Consider the following 17,577-nt stretch of genomic DNA (forward strand, 5'->3'; position numbering starts at 1 on the left):
TTGCCTCTTATCAGATAATTATTAATTAATGATTGATAATTAATAATTTATAATGTTAATAAATTATTTATTTTAAATTATACAACTTCTTCAGTCAACATGTCAATGTTTTGATAATCCATGAAGCCGAATGTCGACTCCTCGAGAAGATTAAATGATGAAAAATAATTTTTTATACAGTCACGTTGTTCACCGGCAACTTCATCGATGTTTTTATCATCAAAAGGCACTTTTTCCGGCTGGTCAAAATTATTTGCGGCGCACGTTGCGGCTTTCAGCCAATCCTCTGACATAAAATCGCCGAGTCGCTCGCAAATGTTGTGGAGGGCGAAGCAGCTTCCGATCAATTGCGGGAGTACTTTAATACTTATGTCTATCGGGTGATTTATTATATCGAATCTTGCTCTCATGCGTTTTATAGCCGTTTTACCCAACTGTCTTGCAGTGTCGATCTGGGCATTGAATAGTAATTCACTGTCTGTTGATGCCTCCGTGTATTCTGTTAATATCCATGGTAATAGTGGGTAAGAACATGGTCCTATTACACAGTAAGGAATTTTGAATCCATTTATATTTTGTGTTTCCTAAAATGAATATATTATTTATTTAATAATTTTAAATATTTAAAATTTTTATAAAACCCTGAGCCGTTCATAAAATACGTCACGCAAAATTGTACTTTTTTAGACCTAGAGATTCTGCGATCCTCTTATCAGTATTGCGTCACAAATGATAGACCCCCGTCCCCCTATGACGCAAATATATACATATAAATATTCATATATTTACAAATGTCAAACGAACGACTTTCTATCGTAACAAAAAAATAAAATTATAAAGAAACGATAGAAAAATTGTAAAATCGTTCTGCGAACGTCACATTTCTCTGCCCCATGAATGCAAACGTATTTTATGAACGGCCCTAAGAAATAAACTTATAGTTTATAAAACAAGAGATAAGAAAAAAAAAATTTTTATTTGGTTAATTAATAAACTATAATCTCTAAAATACTTTTCAGGGTCAATACTATTAAAAAAATAAAATAACTAGCTCATAAAAATTTATGTAAATGAATAAATTTAAGCTCCCACTGTTTATCAAATGAATTATGAAAGTATTATTTAACAGCATTAATTCCGATAATTGTATTTTTGAACTTGATCAATAACATCGTTCCTCATTCAAGTCAAGTGTATAACAATTGACATTAAGCCTTTTTTTTTACGCAGACTATAAGTTTAAATCATTTTAAATAGGGTATATAAATAATATTACATAAAATTATTACCGGTGGAATAACTTTTTTGTGTAATCTGTAGATATTTGAATCTGTTAAGACTTTAATATCGGTTGTGGCACCTGGATGTCTGATACTAACATCTCTGAAACTTTAAATAAAATTGTTTATTTAAGGTACGATATTAATAATGCAAACATAACTCATGTAACATTCATTCAAATTTTAAAATCACGTAATATTCCATATCTATATATATCTATATATTATCTAAAAAAAAATAATGTAAATTATAATTACATAAAAGCACTGCGATAATTAAAAGATTAAATAATAATTACAATAAAGATTAATTGACAGTGAATAAATTTAACTTGATAATACGTAATCGATTATGTCCCAATTAAATGATTAACTGTTACTGTAACTGTTACTGTTAATAATTTTAAATACAAATAACATAAATTATTAGTTGTTAACAAAAGATTTTTAAAAATTTCTGTTCGTCCGCAGCCTAAATTTATATTTTTTTTTGTTCTAATTAACAATTAAATAAATGGTTCTTGTTACGTACCAATTTTTCGAGTCGATAATCATTTGTGCGATGAATGAATAATAAAGCTTTGAATTTACAAAAGCATTTGCCATTCCGGATGCATTGTAAACTGGGACGTGGAGTGTGTCCAGTAGGCCAATTATCTGGGGAAATTTTGTTTGCTTTTCAAATGACTCTGCTATTTCAGCGGCTTCTGAGGCGTCCGGCATTTTTATGACCAAGGGCAATAAATGCTGGCATATTTTAACAACAACTTTGTGGACTATTCTCTGTGCTGTTGTTTTAGGAACGGCAAATTTTGATGACAGAGTTACTAAATCATCCCGGTTTGTTAATTTTGATAAGACTAAGGCGACTTGTTTGTCAACTGAAACTCCTGTGGAAAAATGAGTAAAATTTTTACTTTTTAGTTTATAAATAAATAATTTATAAGAATATAAATTTTGACAAACCTTGGAATGGATTTCTTTGGTCGCTTGATACTCGATTTCTCGGTACAAGGTGGGGACTGAGTACTTCAATTAAATATTTATATGTTTTACGTGAACATCTCATAAATTTTAGGCATTGATTGTCAGGATAATTTAATTCTTTAAATTGTTGCCACCAAGTTTTATCAGTCGTATCATGGCATGTTTCTTCAGGATTGATGGGTGTCTTCATCATCGTTAGTGTTGTCTTGATGACGTTTTTCACCCTCTTTTTTTTTTTACTAATTTTAAAAACCCGAAAAAACAAACAGTATTCAATAACAATTAAAATAAAATATAACGAAAAAATTAAATTGAGGTTATGTACTGACCTGTTCATAATTTCCATACGTCCTTTGAAGTTTTCATTAGCCTGGACCAAGTCATCATCCAGTATTTTAACTGTCGCTGTATAATTTGCTATAACAGCTTCCATGTTGCTAAATTAAACATTTAAATATTTTTAGACAATAATTTACTATTTTGAATTACTTTCCACTTCCTGTTTGTGTTTTGTTGCCGCCATTTTGATTTTACAGGTTTCAAAGTTTACCGCCAAATTGTAGCTTTTGAAATCGCGCCGTGGCAAGTTTGGAAACTAATTTGCGTTTGTTCTACTTCTGCGCATGCGCGAAATTTGAAATCCAGGTGGCGTATGTGTCGTTGGCATTCGAGCGTCAGTTCCTTTGTTTCGTCTGTGTGATCGCGTAGTGATTGAGTAGTTTTATTAATAATTATAAGAAATAAATATGTTTTAAATATTAATTGCAGTTAATTACGTGCTAATAAGTGTTTGTGTCTGTGAGTGTTGAGTGTTAGTTTAATTAAATAGTGAATTGTGACTTTGTGCGACTGTCTGAAGATTTTTAGCAGCAACTTCAAGGGTAATTTTGTATTTTCTGATTCGATTTTCATCCAGTCATCAATCGGTGAGTCGAAATTCATATTTTCGTTAATTACTTATAATCAATTATAATTTATAATTATCACCATTTCGAATTAATTTTTTTCTTTAATTAAATCTATAAAAAAAAACTTTTATTCATTAAATCTGATAAATTTTCATAATACTGAAGTTGGCTGACGTTTAACAATTTTTGGAATTTTTTCAAAACGATCAATTATAAAAAAAAAAATATTTTAAAAAATTGCACCGGTAGTTTTATTACTTTTCTACATGTGCATATTTTTAGTTTTTTTTCTTGTAATTGATTTAAAAAAAAAAAACCCAAATTTTTAATTGTCTTCTAACTTCAAGATCATAAATTTTTTTTCATCTTTCGTTCATTTGAATTAAAAAAATTTTCGCGCCGTTTGGCTGCTGGTCGGCCATTTCCGTTATGTCGGTAAAACGGAAACGAATTTGCTTCTGTTCTACTTCTGCGCATGCGTGAAATTTGAAATCTAGGTGGCGCATGCGTCGTTGGTATTCGAGCGTCAGTTCTTTTGTTTCGTCTGTATGGTCGCGTAGGGATTGAGTAGTTTTATGAATAATTATAAGAAATAAATATGTTTTAAATATTAATTACAGTTAATTACGTGCTAATAAGTGTTTGTGTCTGTGAGTGTTGAGTGTTAGTTTAATTAAAAAGTGTAAAAGTGTAGAAGTGACTTGTGACTTTGTGCGTGACTTTGACTTTGAAGATTTTTAGCAGCAACTTCACTGGTAGTCTTGTATTTTCTAATTCGATTTGTATCCAGTCATCAATCTGTGAGTCGAAATTCATATTTTTATTAATTACTCATAATTAATTATAATTTACAATTATCAAAATTTCGAATTTATTTTTGTCTTTAATTGAATCTAAAAAAAAAAATTTTATTCATTAAATCTGATAAATTTTTATGATACTGCAGGAAGCCAACGTCTAGTAATTCTTTGATTTTTTTTAAAACGATAAATTAAAAAAAAAAATTGCACTTATAGTTTTATTAATTTTCTACATGTGCATATTTTTAGCTTTTTTTTTGCAATCGATTTTTAGAAAAAAAATCCCATATATATTTTTATCATTCGTCTATTGGCTAAATTTATTTTCAAATGTCAGCGATTCGTTCATTTGAATTAAATAAATTTTCGCGCCGCTTGGCTGCCGGTCGGCCATTTTCGTTGTGTCGGAAAAAAAAACGAATGAAAGTGGGGTTACACTGCGGGGAGTAAAAGCAAATTAAATATTTACTTGCATTGATAATTATCGCGTTATTACTTTCCGTCATCAAGTGCACGTGTTTATAAATAAACAATTTATAAAAACTTCAAAAAATGGCTAATCCAGCACATTCTGATATAATCGAAGAAGACGCAGCTGATTTACAATTTCCTAAAGGTATCTATGAAATTAAATAAATATATACAAAAGTATAACAATAATCATAACCTTAAATAATCGAATATTTAAATAAAAATAAATAAATTATTGTCGATTATTATAACAACAATAACTCTTTGCTTGTCAATAAAAAACAATCGAGTCTAAAGTGACAATTTTCTTGCTTTCAGATTCTGAAATGCGTGTGATAAATATCCAGCCAGATGAATCGGTTTTAAAGAATGAAAATTTAACTTTAGACTCGATTTGTCGTGGTTGCAATTCAGAATTGTCTGAGCCATACATTAAATGTTCGATATGCAGTCACACAATCTGCTCATTATGTTTTTCCAATGGTTGGGAAGCTGGTGAGCATGAAAATAATCATGATTATCTGGTTATTACCAATGACTTTCCGTTGAATGAACAGTCGGGCTGGTCAGCGCAAGAGGAATTATTATTATTTGCCGCTTTAAAAGTATGTGGTTACGGTAACTGGACAGACATCGCTAAGAGATTACCAGGAAGATCACCAGAAGAAATAGAAGCCCACTATTTAAAGTATTACATTGACGAGCCATCTTTACCCGGATTACCGAAACTGGAGTCATCAGTTGCCACCACCGAGACAATATTTTTCACATGCAAGCTCCATGATGTTGAAGAACCGCCGAGATTTGCACCCAATTCGCTGAACAGCCGAGCACTCGCTGGCTACAATGCAGCGCGCTCTGATTTTGAAGTTAACTTTGATAATCATGCGGAATTTATTATTTCCAAGTTGAAGTACAACGAATTCAATGAAGAGGACGACGAAGATTACGAGCTGGGGTCGAGTCTCCAGGTTGCCATCATCGAAGGATACAACAGCCGACTCAGAGAACGGGAGAGACGTAAAAATATAATACGCGAGCATGGTCTGATTGCTGTGAGACGCACGATGCTGTGGTTGCAGAGATACGACCGGACGATAACTATCCCAGTTGCTGAAAAAATTTTGAAAATAATGCAACTGGTCAATGGACTTGACTTGGATTATATAATGGAGTGCCTGCACCACGCGGGAGAAATAAAAAATTATATTAAGAAGCTGCACGAGTTTCGAAAGAACGGTTTGAAAAATTTTTACAGCGTTCCGATGTACCAGAAATTGAGGAAACTGAGACGTGAGCACGAGAAAGACAAACGTTTGTATGTCAGTAACATTGAGCAGTCTTTCAAAAATTTGTTGAGTGGCAATAATTCGAGTGCTGGGAGTAATAGTCTAGTTGGTAACGTTTGCCAGCGTAAAAAACCACCGCCATTGGAAATAGAAGGGGCGCCTTGTTATGATAAACTTGATGATGCTGAGAAAGAGCTTTGTTCTAATGTACGGATCCTGCCGGAAAGTTATCTCGAGTTTAAAAATTTGTTGATAAGTGAAAACAAAAAAATGGGACACTTGAAACTCGCTCAGGCACGGACGTTATTGAAAATCGACGTTAATAAGACGAGAAAAATATTTGACTTTTTAGCGCAACTCGGTTATATTACAAAACATCAATAATTTATTTATTTTTATTTTTTTAAGGTATTATTTATCACTTAAAATATTAAATAAGTGATGGTTAAAGTTTTTGGTAATCATATTTTATTATTTGCAGAATTTGAAAATGCTGAAACGCTGCTGATATCGGAGGTTCAACTGCTGCTGCAGCACAGAAAAGCGCAGAACGAGTTGGCTGAAGACGAGCAAGAATTTTCTGAAGTATTTACCAAAAGTTTTAATTACACTGAACGGTTCCGTAAATTTAAAAGCAAAGAAATGATTGCTGCTGTCAGGAGGTAAGACTTTGTAATAAATTTAACGACTTTAAATTAATAAAAAATAAATAATTTTGGCAGTATGTTGATGCAAAAGAAATTGCACAAATTCGAGCTCGCGTCGCTGGCTAATTTGTGCCCCGAAACCCCAGAGGAAGCCAAAGCACTGATACCCAGTCTCGAGGGTCGTCTTGAAGACGAAGAGTTGAGGACAATACTCGAAGACATCCAGACAAAACGATCTCTTCAATACTGACAAGTCCGAGCTAAATATCAGCAGCGGCAGCATCGACAACAAGATCAAATCTTGATATTTTGCTGCTTCATTAAACGTTTTCATTATTTTTTTTTCTTTATTTCTGCTACACATGAATTAAATAATCGTTCATTACTGAAGAAGCGTATGATTGATGTAGACCGTAGTGAATTGATCTTGTGGTTCCTCTGGCATCCAATTACACACGGACACATGCGTAAAAGAGATGCGTGCACACAGCAATGGCAATTTGCGACAAGCATCAGTGGCATCAGCATCAGCGTCAGCATTAACATTAACATTAACATTAACATCACCAGCAGCTACAGAGTATCTCAAAAGAAGATGGCTAATTGTCGTAGCGACAACCACGCATTAGCTTGCTGGTAATTGCATGTACGGCTGGCTGTTGCACGCAAGGAAACCCGACTACTACTCCACACTGCCCAGGACACCATCATTATCGAGCGACTCTTATATATGAGAATTCATCTCTGATTTTCTCTGATAATTTAACTGTGAGCTTGACTGTGATCCTGATCCCTGTACTTACCAGGATCTACACCTGTATGTGTCTATAATTTATTTAAAATATAACATCAGGTGATTTTCAGGCGTATCACCTACCCGTAGTTTACGACGTGCTGCTGCTGTCATTCTTGTCTGGCTAATTTAATATTATTAATTATCATTAGATTATGATTGGTTGACGTGATTTCCGCGGATTAGTCAGCTGACAGCGGGAGATGCCCTCGGGGTGTGATTTGCTAACAGGATACACGCACTAGCGGATCCAGCATTCAGATCATCTCGAGATGGGTGGATGTATAAATATATCTAGTGTATCCTGCCAACGATTACCCTCGAAATAATAATCAATCTGCGTAACTGTTTCGCCGTCACACTGATGCGCTACGTCACCATTCAATTATTTATTTAGTTTCCTTTTTTTTCTTATACTCAGAGCGAACGTCAGTAACTCGATTATAAATTCATTTAATTATTAAACCCGACAATTATAAATTTATAACAATATATTTTTTATTTTTTACTTTGATACTAGTTATAAATAGAGATACATTTCAGTGAATTTTTAATAAAGTTTTAAATAATAATTATTTAATTCTGAGATCTTTTATTTATTATAAAACTTTTTTTTTTCTTGGGAATTAAAAAAATTATTTTCCTTACAAGAATGTACTGGGATTTTTTTTCTTTTACAAAAGGAAATATTGTATGCAAATCTTTTATACGTCATTTCCTTAGTATCATACTACTATATACTTTCCTTATTATTATTATTATTTTATTTTTATTAAAAAGCTCGTGGTATTATAGAATTTCCAGAAGAATATCGGGTTGCAAGGTCGAACCATGCTCTCAATTTCCTTGACCCTGATATTTTATCGTTACAACTGAAAATTTAAATTTGTATATGAATATAAATATAAATATATATAAATATTTAACCCTTTAATAGTCACCTGAAAATTTTTCTTGAAAAAATTTTTAAATTACTGGAATTTTTTCGTACTTTCGTCGCCTATTTTATTAAATTTTATTATTATATATTTGATTAAAAATTTGGCTGTCTCTCATATCAGTGAGTTGCTAATTAAATTTTAATTTAAATAATTATCCGAGTGCTGAAAAATTAAAAATTTGATTTATCAAAATAATTTTTAGTATTTTGTGGGTAAAAAATATAAATAATTTCGACGAACTCCTAGATCTAATGTCAATAAATAAATTCGCACTTTCTTAGACATTAACTTTGGAAATTATTAATAATTAAAGTCAGTTTCCTTATTATAATTTCTATATATTTAAAATAATCATTTAATAAATTGTATACCGGCGACCTTTCGTCTGTTTAATTTTAAGTTGACTAAAGGGTTAAAATAAATAGGGAACAAAATAATATTTTGAAAATATATTAATTTAAAATCGTGTCCAGATCAGCTTAATAAAATGGTAAAATCATAGGGAGGTGGACAATAATACAAAATTAGAATTTAATTTTGAGTGTCACATGAATTGGAATTTATCTTTATTTCATTGTTTTGTTATTTATTTATTGTAATTAAAATATTTAAAAAATTCGAATTATTTTTATATCATTAAACAAAATGATGTATGTCTCAAAAACTTCTAGTAGACGATAGAATTTATATGATCAAAGTAGGATGTGATCATGTTTGTGATTAATTATGTTGTACCATGTGATTGTATAATCGATTGTTTGTTTAATTATATAATTTTTTATAATGACTTGTTTTAGTTGCTGAAGAAGTCCCAATAAAGGGACGAAAGGTCCAATTTATGGTCAAAATTAAATTTTAATTTTATATTATTGTCCACCTTCATATGATTTTACCATTTTTTAAATATTTTTTGGGTTCCATGACAACTGATCCCACTGACAAATTCATAAAATAGTTAATTACTATGACATGAGTAATTAAAATTCACTGTTGTAAATATAAAAAGTTAAATTATGTAAATTAGTTGTTGATAAAAATCAATTGTTGATGAGATCGGATGTCGGTGGGATCAATTTGTAGGGATCACTTGTCGTGGTATAAAATTGTTGGGATCAGTTGACGGCACACTTATTTTTTGTTTATCAAAAAATTATTTATTTATTTAAATATTAATTACTCAATAGCCGACTTTTTATTCATAAATTTCCTACGGTCTATCTCGTTATTTTTCTTTAAAGAAATAAAAGCTAAAAAAAGTGAGTCAAAGTGCTTTTTACATTAACGTTTTTATACCAGTTGAATATTCATAATCAAGCTCGTTAGCAATTCTAACTTTACGAGGCGGAAAAATAAAAAATATTCCATCAAATTGTTAGGATTTAATTCAAACTTAAAAAATTATTATTCCTTCTTCATCTTGCCCTTTGTTATTTTAATTCTTTTAATACCTACACTATGCCTCTCTCTACCCAGTATCCACCTTGAGAGTATTTCCGTTACCTGTAAAGTGTTTATACAAAAATGTACACAGTTTTAAATTTGATACCGGAGAAAAAATAGACGATTATTCTATCGGCTGTTATTGAAACCCTCTTTGGTTTGAGTAAACGTGCAACAAGTTTACGTAAACTCCTACTACATTCCACTATATATATATATATATACGTAGTGTATGTAGCAATCGATAGAATTAATTTACATAATGTGGGCTACTGAGGGTATTTGAATAGTTATAAATTATTGACTACATCAGTTTATAAATCAAAGAGCATCGTGAAAATATTTATCATCTATCCTTCATACAATGTAATATATATCTTATATTTATAATAATAAAGTAAATAAAACCCGTGTTAATTTATCAGTAAAATATAATCGTTTGAAGATAAAAAGTATTGAGTGTAAACAATAGGTCTAAAGATTCATTTAAATTCAAATATTATTTTGTATATGTATATAAAGACAATTGAGAAGAAAATATAGTCGGATGTTATCAAAGATTATTTAAATGAGAATACATAACAAGAGGTGTGATAAAGGGGAATTGTTTGTATATGGATGTATGAGTTTTTAGTATTTATGGATTTGTATGAGTGGGTGGCAGGGATGATAAGGGCGAAGGTGAGAGAAGATACAGTGGAGGTGGAGATGGAGGGAGTATACTTTGGTTGTGTATCTAAGAGCTGTGACGCATTGTTCACAGTGTGACACTAAAGCTCCATATCCACAATCTTCTTCTTCTTCTTCTTCTTATTCTTATTCTTCTCTATTTCTTGCGTAATGGAATTGCTTTCACACCGCGAGCTGATATGAGTGAGAAAGATGATTTAAGTCAGAGCCTGAATCAGAATCAGAGTTAGAGACAGAGGCAAAGGCCACCGAGTGATGTAAATTAAAGTACACAGAATATAATGCTAGTAAAGTAAAGTTTGTCATATCCCAGTCTTTTTTTCTATTCTGTATATTTATCTGCTACATATATATGTGGGAATACTATTATACTGTATGATGCTGTTGCATGATCCTGAATGTAGCAGACAATCAACAATTTTTTGATTTTTTTTCAACAAATTAATTTAGAAAAAAAAATTAAAAAATGCACATGTAGAAAATTTAAAAAACTACAGATGCAATTTTTAAAAAATCACAAAATTATTAGATGCTAATTTCAGTATCATGCTGTTGCTCTGTATGGTGATGATTATTATGGGGGTGGTAAAATTTTGATTTACTGTCACAGTGAAGCTTTTCCTGTTACCTTTTAAAATTTTCTTCACTTCTCTATACACATTTTTTTTTAATTATGAAAATGCAGTCATTTAAAAATGATGATAATATCAGCACTAATTAATTAACGTAACAATATGGTCATTTAAATGAAAGGACTGTGTTGTGGGTGGGTGTAAAAAATAAAGGGATGAATTGCAATTGTAACATTGACGGTATTTAGAATAGTAGGCATGATATGGTTGTGTGTTGGCACGTGCGTGGACGTGGATGGGTTTTATTTGAGTGCAGTGCAGGAGCTTCGCGAGTGGTCGCGAACTAACGCGGACAAGAGTGATACGAAAAGGAGCGAGTGTGCGATACGAGTTTAAAGTGAGAAAGAGTAAAGAGTGAAGCTATTGAGGTAGCCGTAGCCGTAGCCGGGAATCGCTGCTGGTTCTCCCTCACTATTTTACTCTTGTCTCCACTCTTCAGTACATATACACGAGTTCACCCGAGGTCCTCCGAGGAAGTTCGAACCCAAGTAGACGGGGCTCACCGCAACACTAGGGTCAAAATATATTCAGTATATTCTAAACAATCATATGACGCGTTATCGTATTTCTCTTTCTTCAAGTCGCTTGCTATTATCTGTAATTGATATATACATCAATAAATATACACATATATGTATACATACATCTACATTTTTTTTATTGATAAAAAATTGAACTTAAATTTGATAACAAGTTGCTGTGAAAAATATAAACACGAAGCCGGTCTTGGTGTTTTTATTTTTTCCTTCATCATCATCATCATCATCTTCTTCTTCTTTTTATCCCTTTCTTCCTCAGTAATTTTCTTGAACATTCTTCTTCTAATAATCAATTTTCGTTTTTATCTTTATCATATTTATCTTCTCTTACTTATTCTTCTTTAATTCTTCTTGACGATCTTGGTGTTACATTCAAGTCAGTCCCCTCTCTTTCTTCTTCCCGCCATATCGTTGGTACTTTTGACTGTGTGTGGCTCCACTGGTTGTGCTACGACTTAAATTCACTCACTCTCCCACTTTTTATATCTATCTATATACACATATAAATATACGTATATGTGTATCTATATATGTATATATATATATATGAGCTCTCTGTCTATCAAACGGTTTTATTCACTCACACTAGTACATCTGGAATAGGTTACACGGTGCTCGTGCTCACTCGCTGATCCTCGTCTCTCGTCTGGTGGGGTCAGTGTCTGCTCGGATCTTGAGCAGGAACCTCTGGGTATTCGATCTTTGGATTGTCGTTCCTAAGACTAATTATTTACTCCAAAATCCGAAACATTCAAAATTTTTTTAAAAATAAATATCAAGAAAAATTCATTCGAAAATTTCTTTTTTTTTTTTTTATTAAATTACGCGTGTGAAAACTCTTGTGGAAATAGTGGAAAAACTGTTGAATAAAATTTAAATTATTGCTTAATTGTTAAATCATAAAACTTTAGTGAAGTGTCTGTGCCAGACTCGTGTTAGTGCTTAATATTTATTGTTAATTTTAAATTCATTTGTTAAAAGTTTAATTGAGTTCGTAAATTTTTAACGTCACTTAGTCAACATTTTTCATATTTCTTATCATCCACTTCCTTTCCTTGTCTCAAACTTTTTATTCTTCTTTTCCGCTTTTCATTTCCTCTTCAATACCGTAATTTCAACAACTGAACAACTGGATATTTTTATTTTTATTAATTTAAAAAAAATTATATATATGTATGTGTATATTTTTTGTTGTTAATAGAACTCAAAATTTAATTGCTATCATTAAAATAATAAATTATTAAACTACACTTATTGACAGTGTTTTTTTTAGTGACTAAAGTGTTTAGAAGCAAGTGACTTTTAAATTATGAATTTAAATAATTGTAAAATTAATACACCACGAGGATTTTTTAAAAATATTGGTAAGTAATTTTTTAATTTTTATTGAAATAATAAAGATTTGGAGTACTTTTTTTTTTAGAAAACAAAATTTATTTAACGAATTGGAGTATTTTTTAGAAATTAATTTATTTCTAAAAATTTGGAGTAGTTTTTTTTTAATTAATTTATTTGAAAAAATTGGAGTAGTTTTTGTTAATTAATTTATTTAAAAAAATTGGAGTAAATTTTTTTTTAAATTAATTTATTTTTAAAAAATTGGAGTAGATTTTTTTTTTTGAATAAATTTATTTTAAAAAATTGGAGTAATTTTTTTTTAATGAATTGATTTTAAAAAATTGGAGTAATTTTTTTTTAATGAATTTTTTTTTTTAAATTGGAGTACTGTTTTTTTTATGAAAATTTGTACGAAATTTAAAAAACGAGAAAGAAAAAATACAAATGTAATAATTGAGTACAATAAGAGTTATATATGGTGTTTTGAATATAGACTGTTATTTTATCTGTTGGATTGTTAAAATGAAGAGAATGTTCATGATTTGAAGCAATTCCAAAGCGAGCGTTTTAAAATAATTTATCTTTACCTTCTTCTACTCTCTCAGTGCCCATATAATGGGCGAGAAAATTACCCAGGGATGATTTCTTAAACATGCATCTCAAAAAGATATATATACATGTATATATGCATACATTACTCCATTTTTTTTTATTCATACTTTTTGGAGGATCGATGAATTTGAAAATCGGGATTATTAGCCTGTCGTGCGTGTCAATCTTTCTTTCACCCTTATTTTTATTGCCTCTTGTTTTATTTACATTTTTCAGCTCGCATGTTTATTGCTAAAGAAAAAATATATATTATCCGTGTAGTCGACATACGTAAATTATTATTTTTCCCTTGGGTGATTTTTATCATCGTTAAAAATTCTAGGGTAGTTTATTGTCATTAAATATACGGCAAATAAATTATTATTCCGACCTATATCACTATTTTAAATTCAAACATCTGACTAGTCTCCTGTGACATAATTTTCTAAATTTTTCAATTTTACATCCGTCAAAAATATTCATTATGATATTTAGCATCCTGGACCCAATATCAGTATTTAGTTTACGCTCTGGGGCAATATACGTACCCAATACGGGACATCACGTGTACTGGTTAATACTTTATCAAATAAAACCACTTCCCCTTTTCTTCAGACTGGAAACGAGTGTTACGGGATCGCCTGAAGGCAATTTCTTCCTTTTTTATTTGAGTTCACTACACTGCCGACATAATAGTCATTTTTAAAACCTATAAGTATTCTTGAACGTGCCAAGTGCATGCGGGAAACAGCCATCTAGTGTTGAAACCATACACTAAAAACCTACGCATAGATCACATGAACGATAATAGAAATAAATTAGTGTAGTAGCGCATTGTCAATAGTAATACTCATTCACTCATTACTTCTTCACATTAAACTCATATATTTATATACAATAAATATATACACACATTCATTTAAAATATTTAGTTAAAAAAACAACAATTACGGCTTAAAGTTAATGATAACCTTTGATAACATTTAGTTAACTCAGTACACTCATTTCCATTTACATGTTAAATCAATACTGATTATCACAGGACAAAATTTTCCAGTAATTCGCTTATTTAAAACCATTTGTAAAATTAATTTTTATGTCTATTATTTTATTCACTTTTTTTATACTTTTGGATTGATTTTACTATTAGCCATAGGTACACATCGAACTTACTGATAAAATTATAGTTAATTCAAAATTTACACAGCAGCTTATGTAAATACTGACAATCAATTTATATTCCACCGAAAATATTTCGATAATTTTTTTACTTCAATTAAAATTCTACTTTGTCATAAAAAAAAACATTTTTCCGATACTTTATATCACCGGAATATTTTTATCCAAACGTAACTTATCGCCCATTAATTAAAAAAAAAAATTTTTAGTAAAATATTTGAAAAAATTGATAGTAATAATTAAAAGAATTATAAATTATCAATAATAAATAATTGAGTAGGTATTTAAATCAAGTGATTATCATAAGTATCTAAATCTAATATTAAAGATATAGGAATATATTAGTAGCATCTGTCAACAATTATCGTCAATCATTTGTATTTCGTTTGTATTAAGTACATGAATATATAAATATATGAGTGTAAGTGTTGGTGTGTAAAAAATATGTGGTTTGGTGTATGTGTAAAGTAAGTGACCAAGGTCGTTCTGTTTCCTCCCTCTCACATCTTTTTACATTAAAGATTTTCCCAATACGCGATACAAGCAATACAACTTGTAATGTAAAGTAACAGCATAAAGTTGTTGGAGGGCAATCAAGTGTCGCGACGTGGGCAGTAAAGGGGGAAAAAGAGACGAGTAGAGGTGGCGTTATCCCATACCAAGAAAACACGAGCCTGGATATCAACGACCCGCGACTGAAACCTATCGACACAATACTGTAGATTACGTATTCATTTAAAAATTTTTTTTTGAACTTCCCGCCATGAAAATTTAAAATTTAAAAAAAAAGGGAAGTTATTGGTTTCGGTCGATTATCGAAAAATCGAGTTTTCATCAGATTTTGACGTTTTGAGGTCCTATAGGAAACTACTTTGGCTACTTTCAGATGCACGTCCGTGCGTGTGTGCGTCTGCGTACGTGTGTGCAAGTGATTTTTGTCGTACGATATCTTTGGAACCTATCAATCAATTTGAACGTTTGTGGCAGCAATCGAAAGGGCTCATCAAGACTTGAAGTTGAATAGATTTTGACGTCGATCGGCCGAGTAGTCTCCAAATTATTTGAAAATTAAAATCCAAAATTTTTTTTAGGTTTTACATTGACTCAAAAAGTTCGTTCGATTGCCGCAAAGCATGTGCAAGTCGGTTTCAAATATATCGTCGGACAAAAATTCTTTTTTTAGAAAAATTTATTTTTTTCTGACCTAAACGTTTTTTGAGCACAATGAGCTCAAAAATTCATAATCCTGAAGTTAACGGACAATTAACAATTTTTGGATTTGTTTTTCAACGATTTAATTTTTAATAAAATTAAACTAAAAATATGCACATGTAGAAAATTGAAAAAACTATAAGTGCAATTTTTTCAAATATTTTTTTTTTTTTAATTTATTGTTATAAAAGAAAAATCCAAAAATTATTAGACCTCGGCCAACTTCAGTTTCATAAAAATTCACAAATAATAACGTTTTCCAGCTCCCTGAGCTCGAAAACAGCGGGAAGTTTTAGGATTGGCCCACATTTTTTTATAAATACCAGGAGTATTATTAAAAAAAAAAAGACATGTTAATTAATAATTTTTGTGTACTGGAGGGTCGTTTAAGGGTTCGTTAAAATGAAATTTTTGCAGTTAATTATGTACATATAATTATATTATGTTTTAGTGAATTTTCTTGAATTAGTCTATCGTGATGCTGGTTAAACCTCATCGTTAGTCGGTTATTCGCAGTGTGGTCATGTTGAATACAGGAGCTGAGTTCTATAAGCTGAGTCAAGGCGAGTAGGGTTGAAAGGATCTGAAATTTACCTCGTAGCTTAATCGATTTCTTCAGCTAGGCTCTTGTCCTTTTTTTTCTTTTTTTAATCTAACAAATTTCATTTTTATAGTATTTTTTTATTGTTCAATTTTGATAAAAAAACTTATTAATTTTTAAAAATTTACAACTTAGATAAATGTTTATTTTTAAACAATGTCAGGAAATTTGTTACCAAATTTTTTAGTTTGTTCTAGAAACGTAATTGTCTGTTAATAAAATTCAAAAAATAGATTTCAAAAATTTTATGTAATTTTTTCGGTTGTTTTCTTGAAATGAATAAACATTTTATTCGATAAATCCGTAAGAGAAAATAATTTTTTTCTATTTTTCAAAGTGATTAAATATCAGCAGCAATTCGACAAAACACGCGATTTATTAAAGTGTCAGTGAATTATACGGCTTCGTAAGAAGTTGAAAACTCTAGTCAATCAATCTGTAGCTTTGTTAAATTGAGGAAATGAAATCAATAAAAAATAATAAAATAAAAAAGATAAAATATTATTAGCACTTTAATGATGAAATATATAAAATAATCGAGTAGTAAAAATGATATAAATAATCGAGTGATTGATGAAAACAAATTTTTTATTTCTAATTTATTTTCATTAAATATAAACAAGGTTTAAAGGGATTTATAATAATGCCGTAGCGTATAACCGGAATATTAACCCCTGATTTTTTTTTTCAAGTTAGATATTGATCGTTTGTAATAAAGGGAGGAAAGAAAACAGGACGGATAGGGGAGAGAAAAAGTTTTTATTGATATTTAATTTGATTTCATTTTAATTACATATATGGGTGTATACATATAATATATGTAATAAAAAAGACGAATTATATAATCGTGTTTATAAAAAAAAAAATAATTATGAGTGCACGTGATATTAGTTCAACTGTAAACGGTTTTTGACATAACGCCGTCGCCCAAGAAGATCAAATATTTAGTCAAGTTGGAAACGTTTGCTATTATTGGGTTTCGATGATGATACAGATATTTTTGCGAGTACACGCGATCGAGGAAGAGCCGCGCTGCTCTTTCATTTTAAACTTTAATATGAGTTTAACCAATATATTAATTATATATAGTGATACTACACTGTAAAGAGCGGACTGTTTGTGTTTATTTTATAATAAACAGTATCCATAGTGTATACTATGCGTGTATATTTATAATATATATATATATATATATATATATATATATATATATATATATATATATATATATATATATAT

The 17,577-nt window shown here is 30.2% G+C and overlaps 3 protein-coding genes across 6 annotated transcripts in view; 2 read left to right on the forward strand and 1 right to left on the reverse strand.

The window, feature by feature from the left end:
• Positions 1 to 76: 76 nt before the first annotated feature.
• Positions 77 to 2,803, reverse strand: LOC130678731 (uncharacterized). The gene is made up of 5 exons (XM_057486165.1): positions 2,597 to 2,803; positions 2,247 to 2,506; positions 1,813 to 2,170; positions 1,290 to 1,389; positions 77 to 584 (listed from the first exon to the last, which is right to left on the reverse strand). The coding sequence occupies exons 1-5, from the start codon at positions 2,698 to 2,700 to the stop codon at positions 78 to 80; spliced, it is 1,329 nt and encodes a 442-aa protein (XP_057342148.1). The 5' UTR covers positions 2,701 to 2,803; the 3' UTR covers position 77.
• A 1,051-nt stretch (positions 2,804 to 3,854) lies between these two features.
• LOC130663945 (uncharacterized) overlaps positions 3,855 to 17,577 on the forward strand; it is a 97,464-nt gene continuing 83,741 nt past the window's right edge. Inside the window, exons 1-2 of one of the 3 annotated variants that reach the window (XM_057463530.1) lie at positions 11,018 to 11,475; positions 12,679 to 12,781. The gene's annotated coding sequence lies outside the window, so the exon portion shown is untranslated. Of the gene's footprint in view, positions 3,976 to 11,017; positions 11,476 to 12,056; positions 12,352 to 12,618; positions 12,782 to 17,577 lie in introns of those variants that run through there. The other 2 variants (XM_057463529.1, XM_057463533.1) reach the window with 2 other exon arrangements.
• On the forward strand, positions 4,366 to 7,738 carry LOC130663947 (DNA-directed RNA polymerase II subunit Rpb4-like). Of its 2 annotated transcripts, none has more exons than XM_057463535.1 (3): positions 4,366 to 4,591; positions 4,765 to 6,143; positions 6,217 to 6,349. In XM_057463535.1, the coding sequence occupies exons 1-2, from the start codon at positions 4,528 to 4,530 to the stop codon at positions 6,117 to 6,119; spliced, it is 1,419 nt and encodes a 472-aa protein (XP_057319518.1). In that variant the 5' UTR covers positions 4,366 to 4,527; the 3' UTR covers positions 6,120 to 6,143; positions 6,217 to 6,349. The 2 variants fall into 2 exon arrangements, with proteins under 2 accessions (XP_057319518.1, XP_057319519.1); XM_057463536.1 differs by lacking the exon at positions 4,765 to 6,143 and adding an exon at positions 6,458 to 7,738 and having other exon boundaries at positions 4,386 to 4,591; positions 6,217 to 6,397.

This window comes from Microplitis mediator, chromosome 2 (assembly GCF_029852145.1).
Source record: "Microplitis mediator isolate UGA2020A chromosome 2, iyMicMedi2.1, whole genome shotgun sequence".
Taxonomy (NCBI): Eukaryota; Metazoa; Arthropoda; class Insecta; order Hymenoptera; family Braconidae; genus Microplitis; species Microplitis mediator.

Bases quoted from the DNA above. Each gene is read 5' to 3' on its own strand.
- LOC130678731 (XM_057486165.1), bottom strand. From the start codon at position 2,700: ATGGAAGCTGTTATAGCAAATTATACAGCGACAGTTAAAATACTGGAT. The intron at 2,171-2,246 runs GTTTGTCAAAAT...ATTTTTCCACAG, and splicing joins CCAAAGAAATCCATTCCAAG to GAGTTTCAGTTGACAAACAA. The intron at 1,390-1,812 runs GTACGTAACAAG...TTTTATTTAAAG, and splicing joins ATTATCGACTCGAAAAATTG to TTTCAGAGATGTTAGTATCA.
- LOC130663947 (XM_057463535.1), top strand. From the start codon at position 4,528: ATGGCTAATCCAGCACATTCTGATATAATCGAAGAAGACGCAGCTGAT. The intron at 4,592-4,764 runs GTATCTATGAAA...TCTTGCTTTCAG, and splicing joins TGATTTACAATTTCCTAAAG to ATTCTGAAATGCGTGTGATA.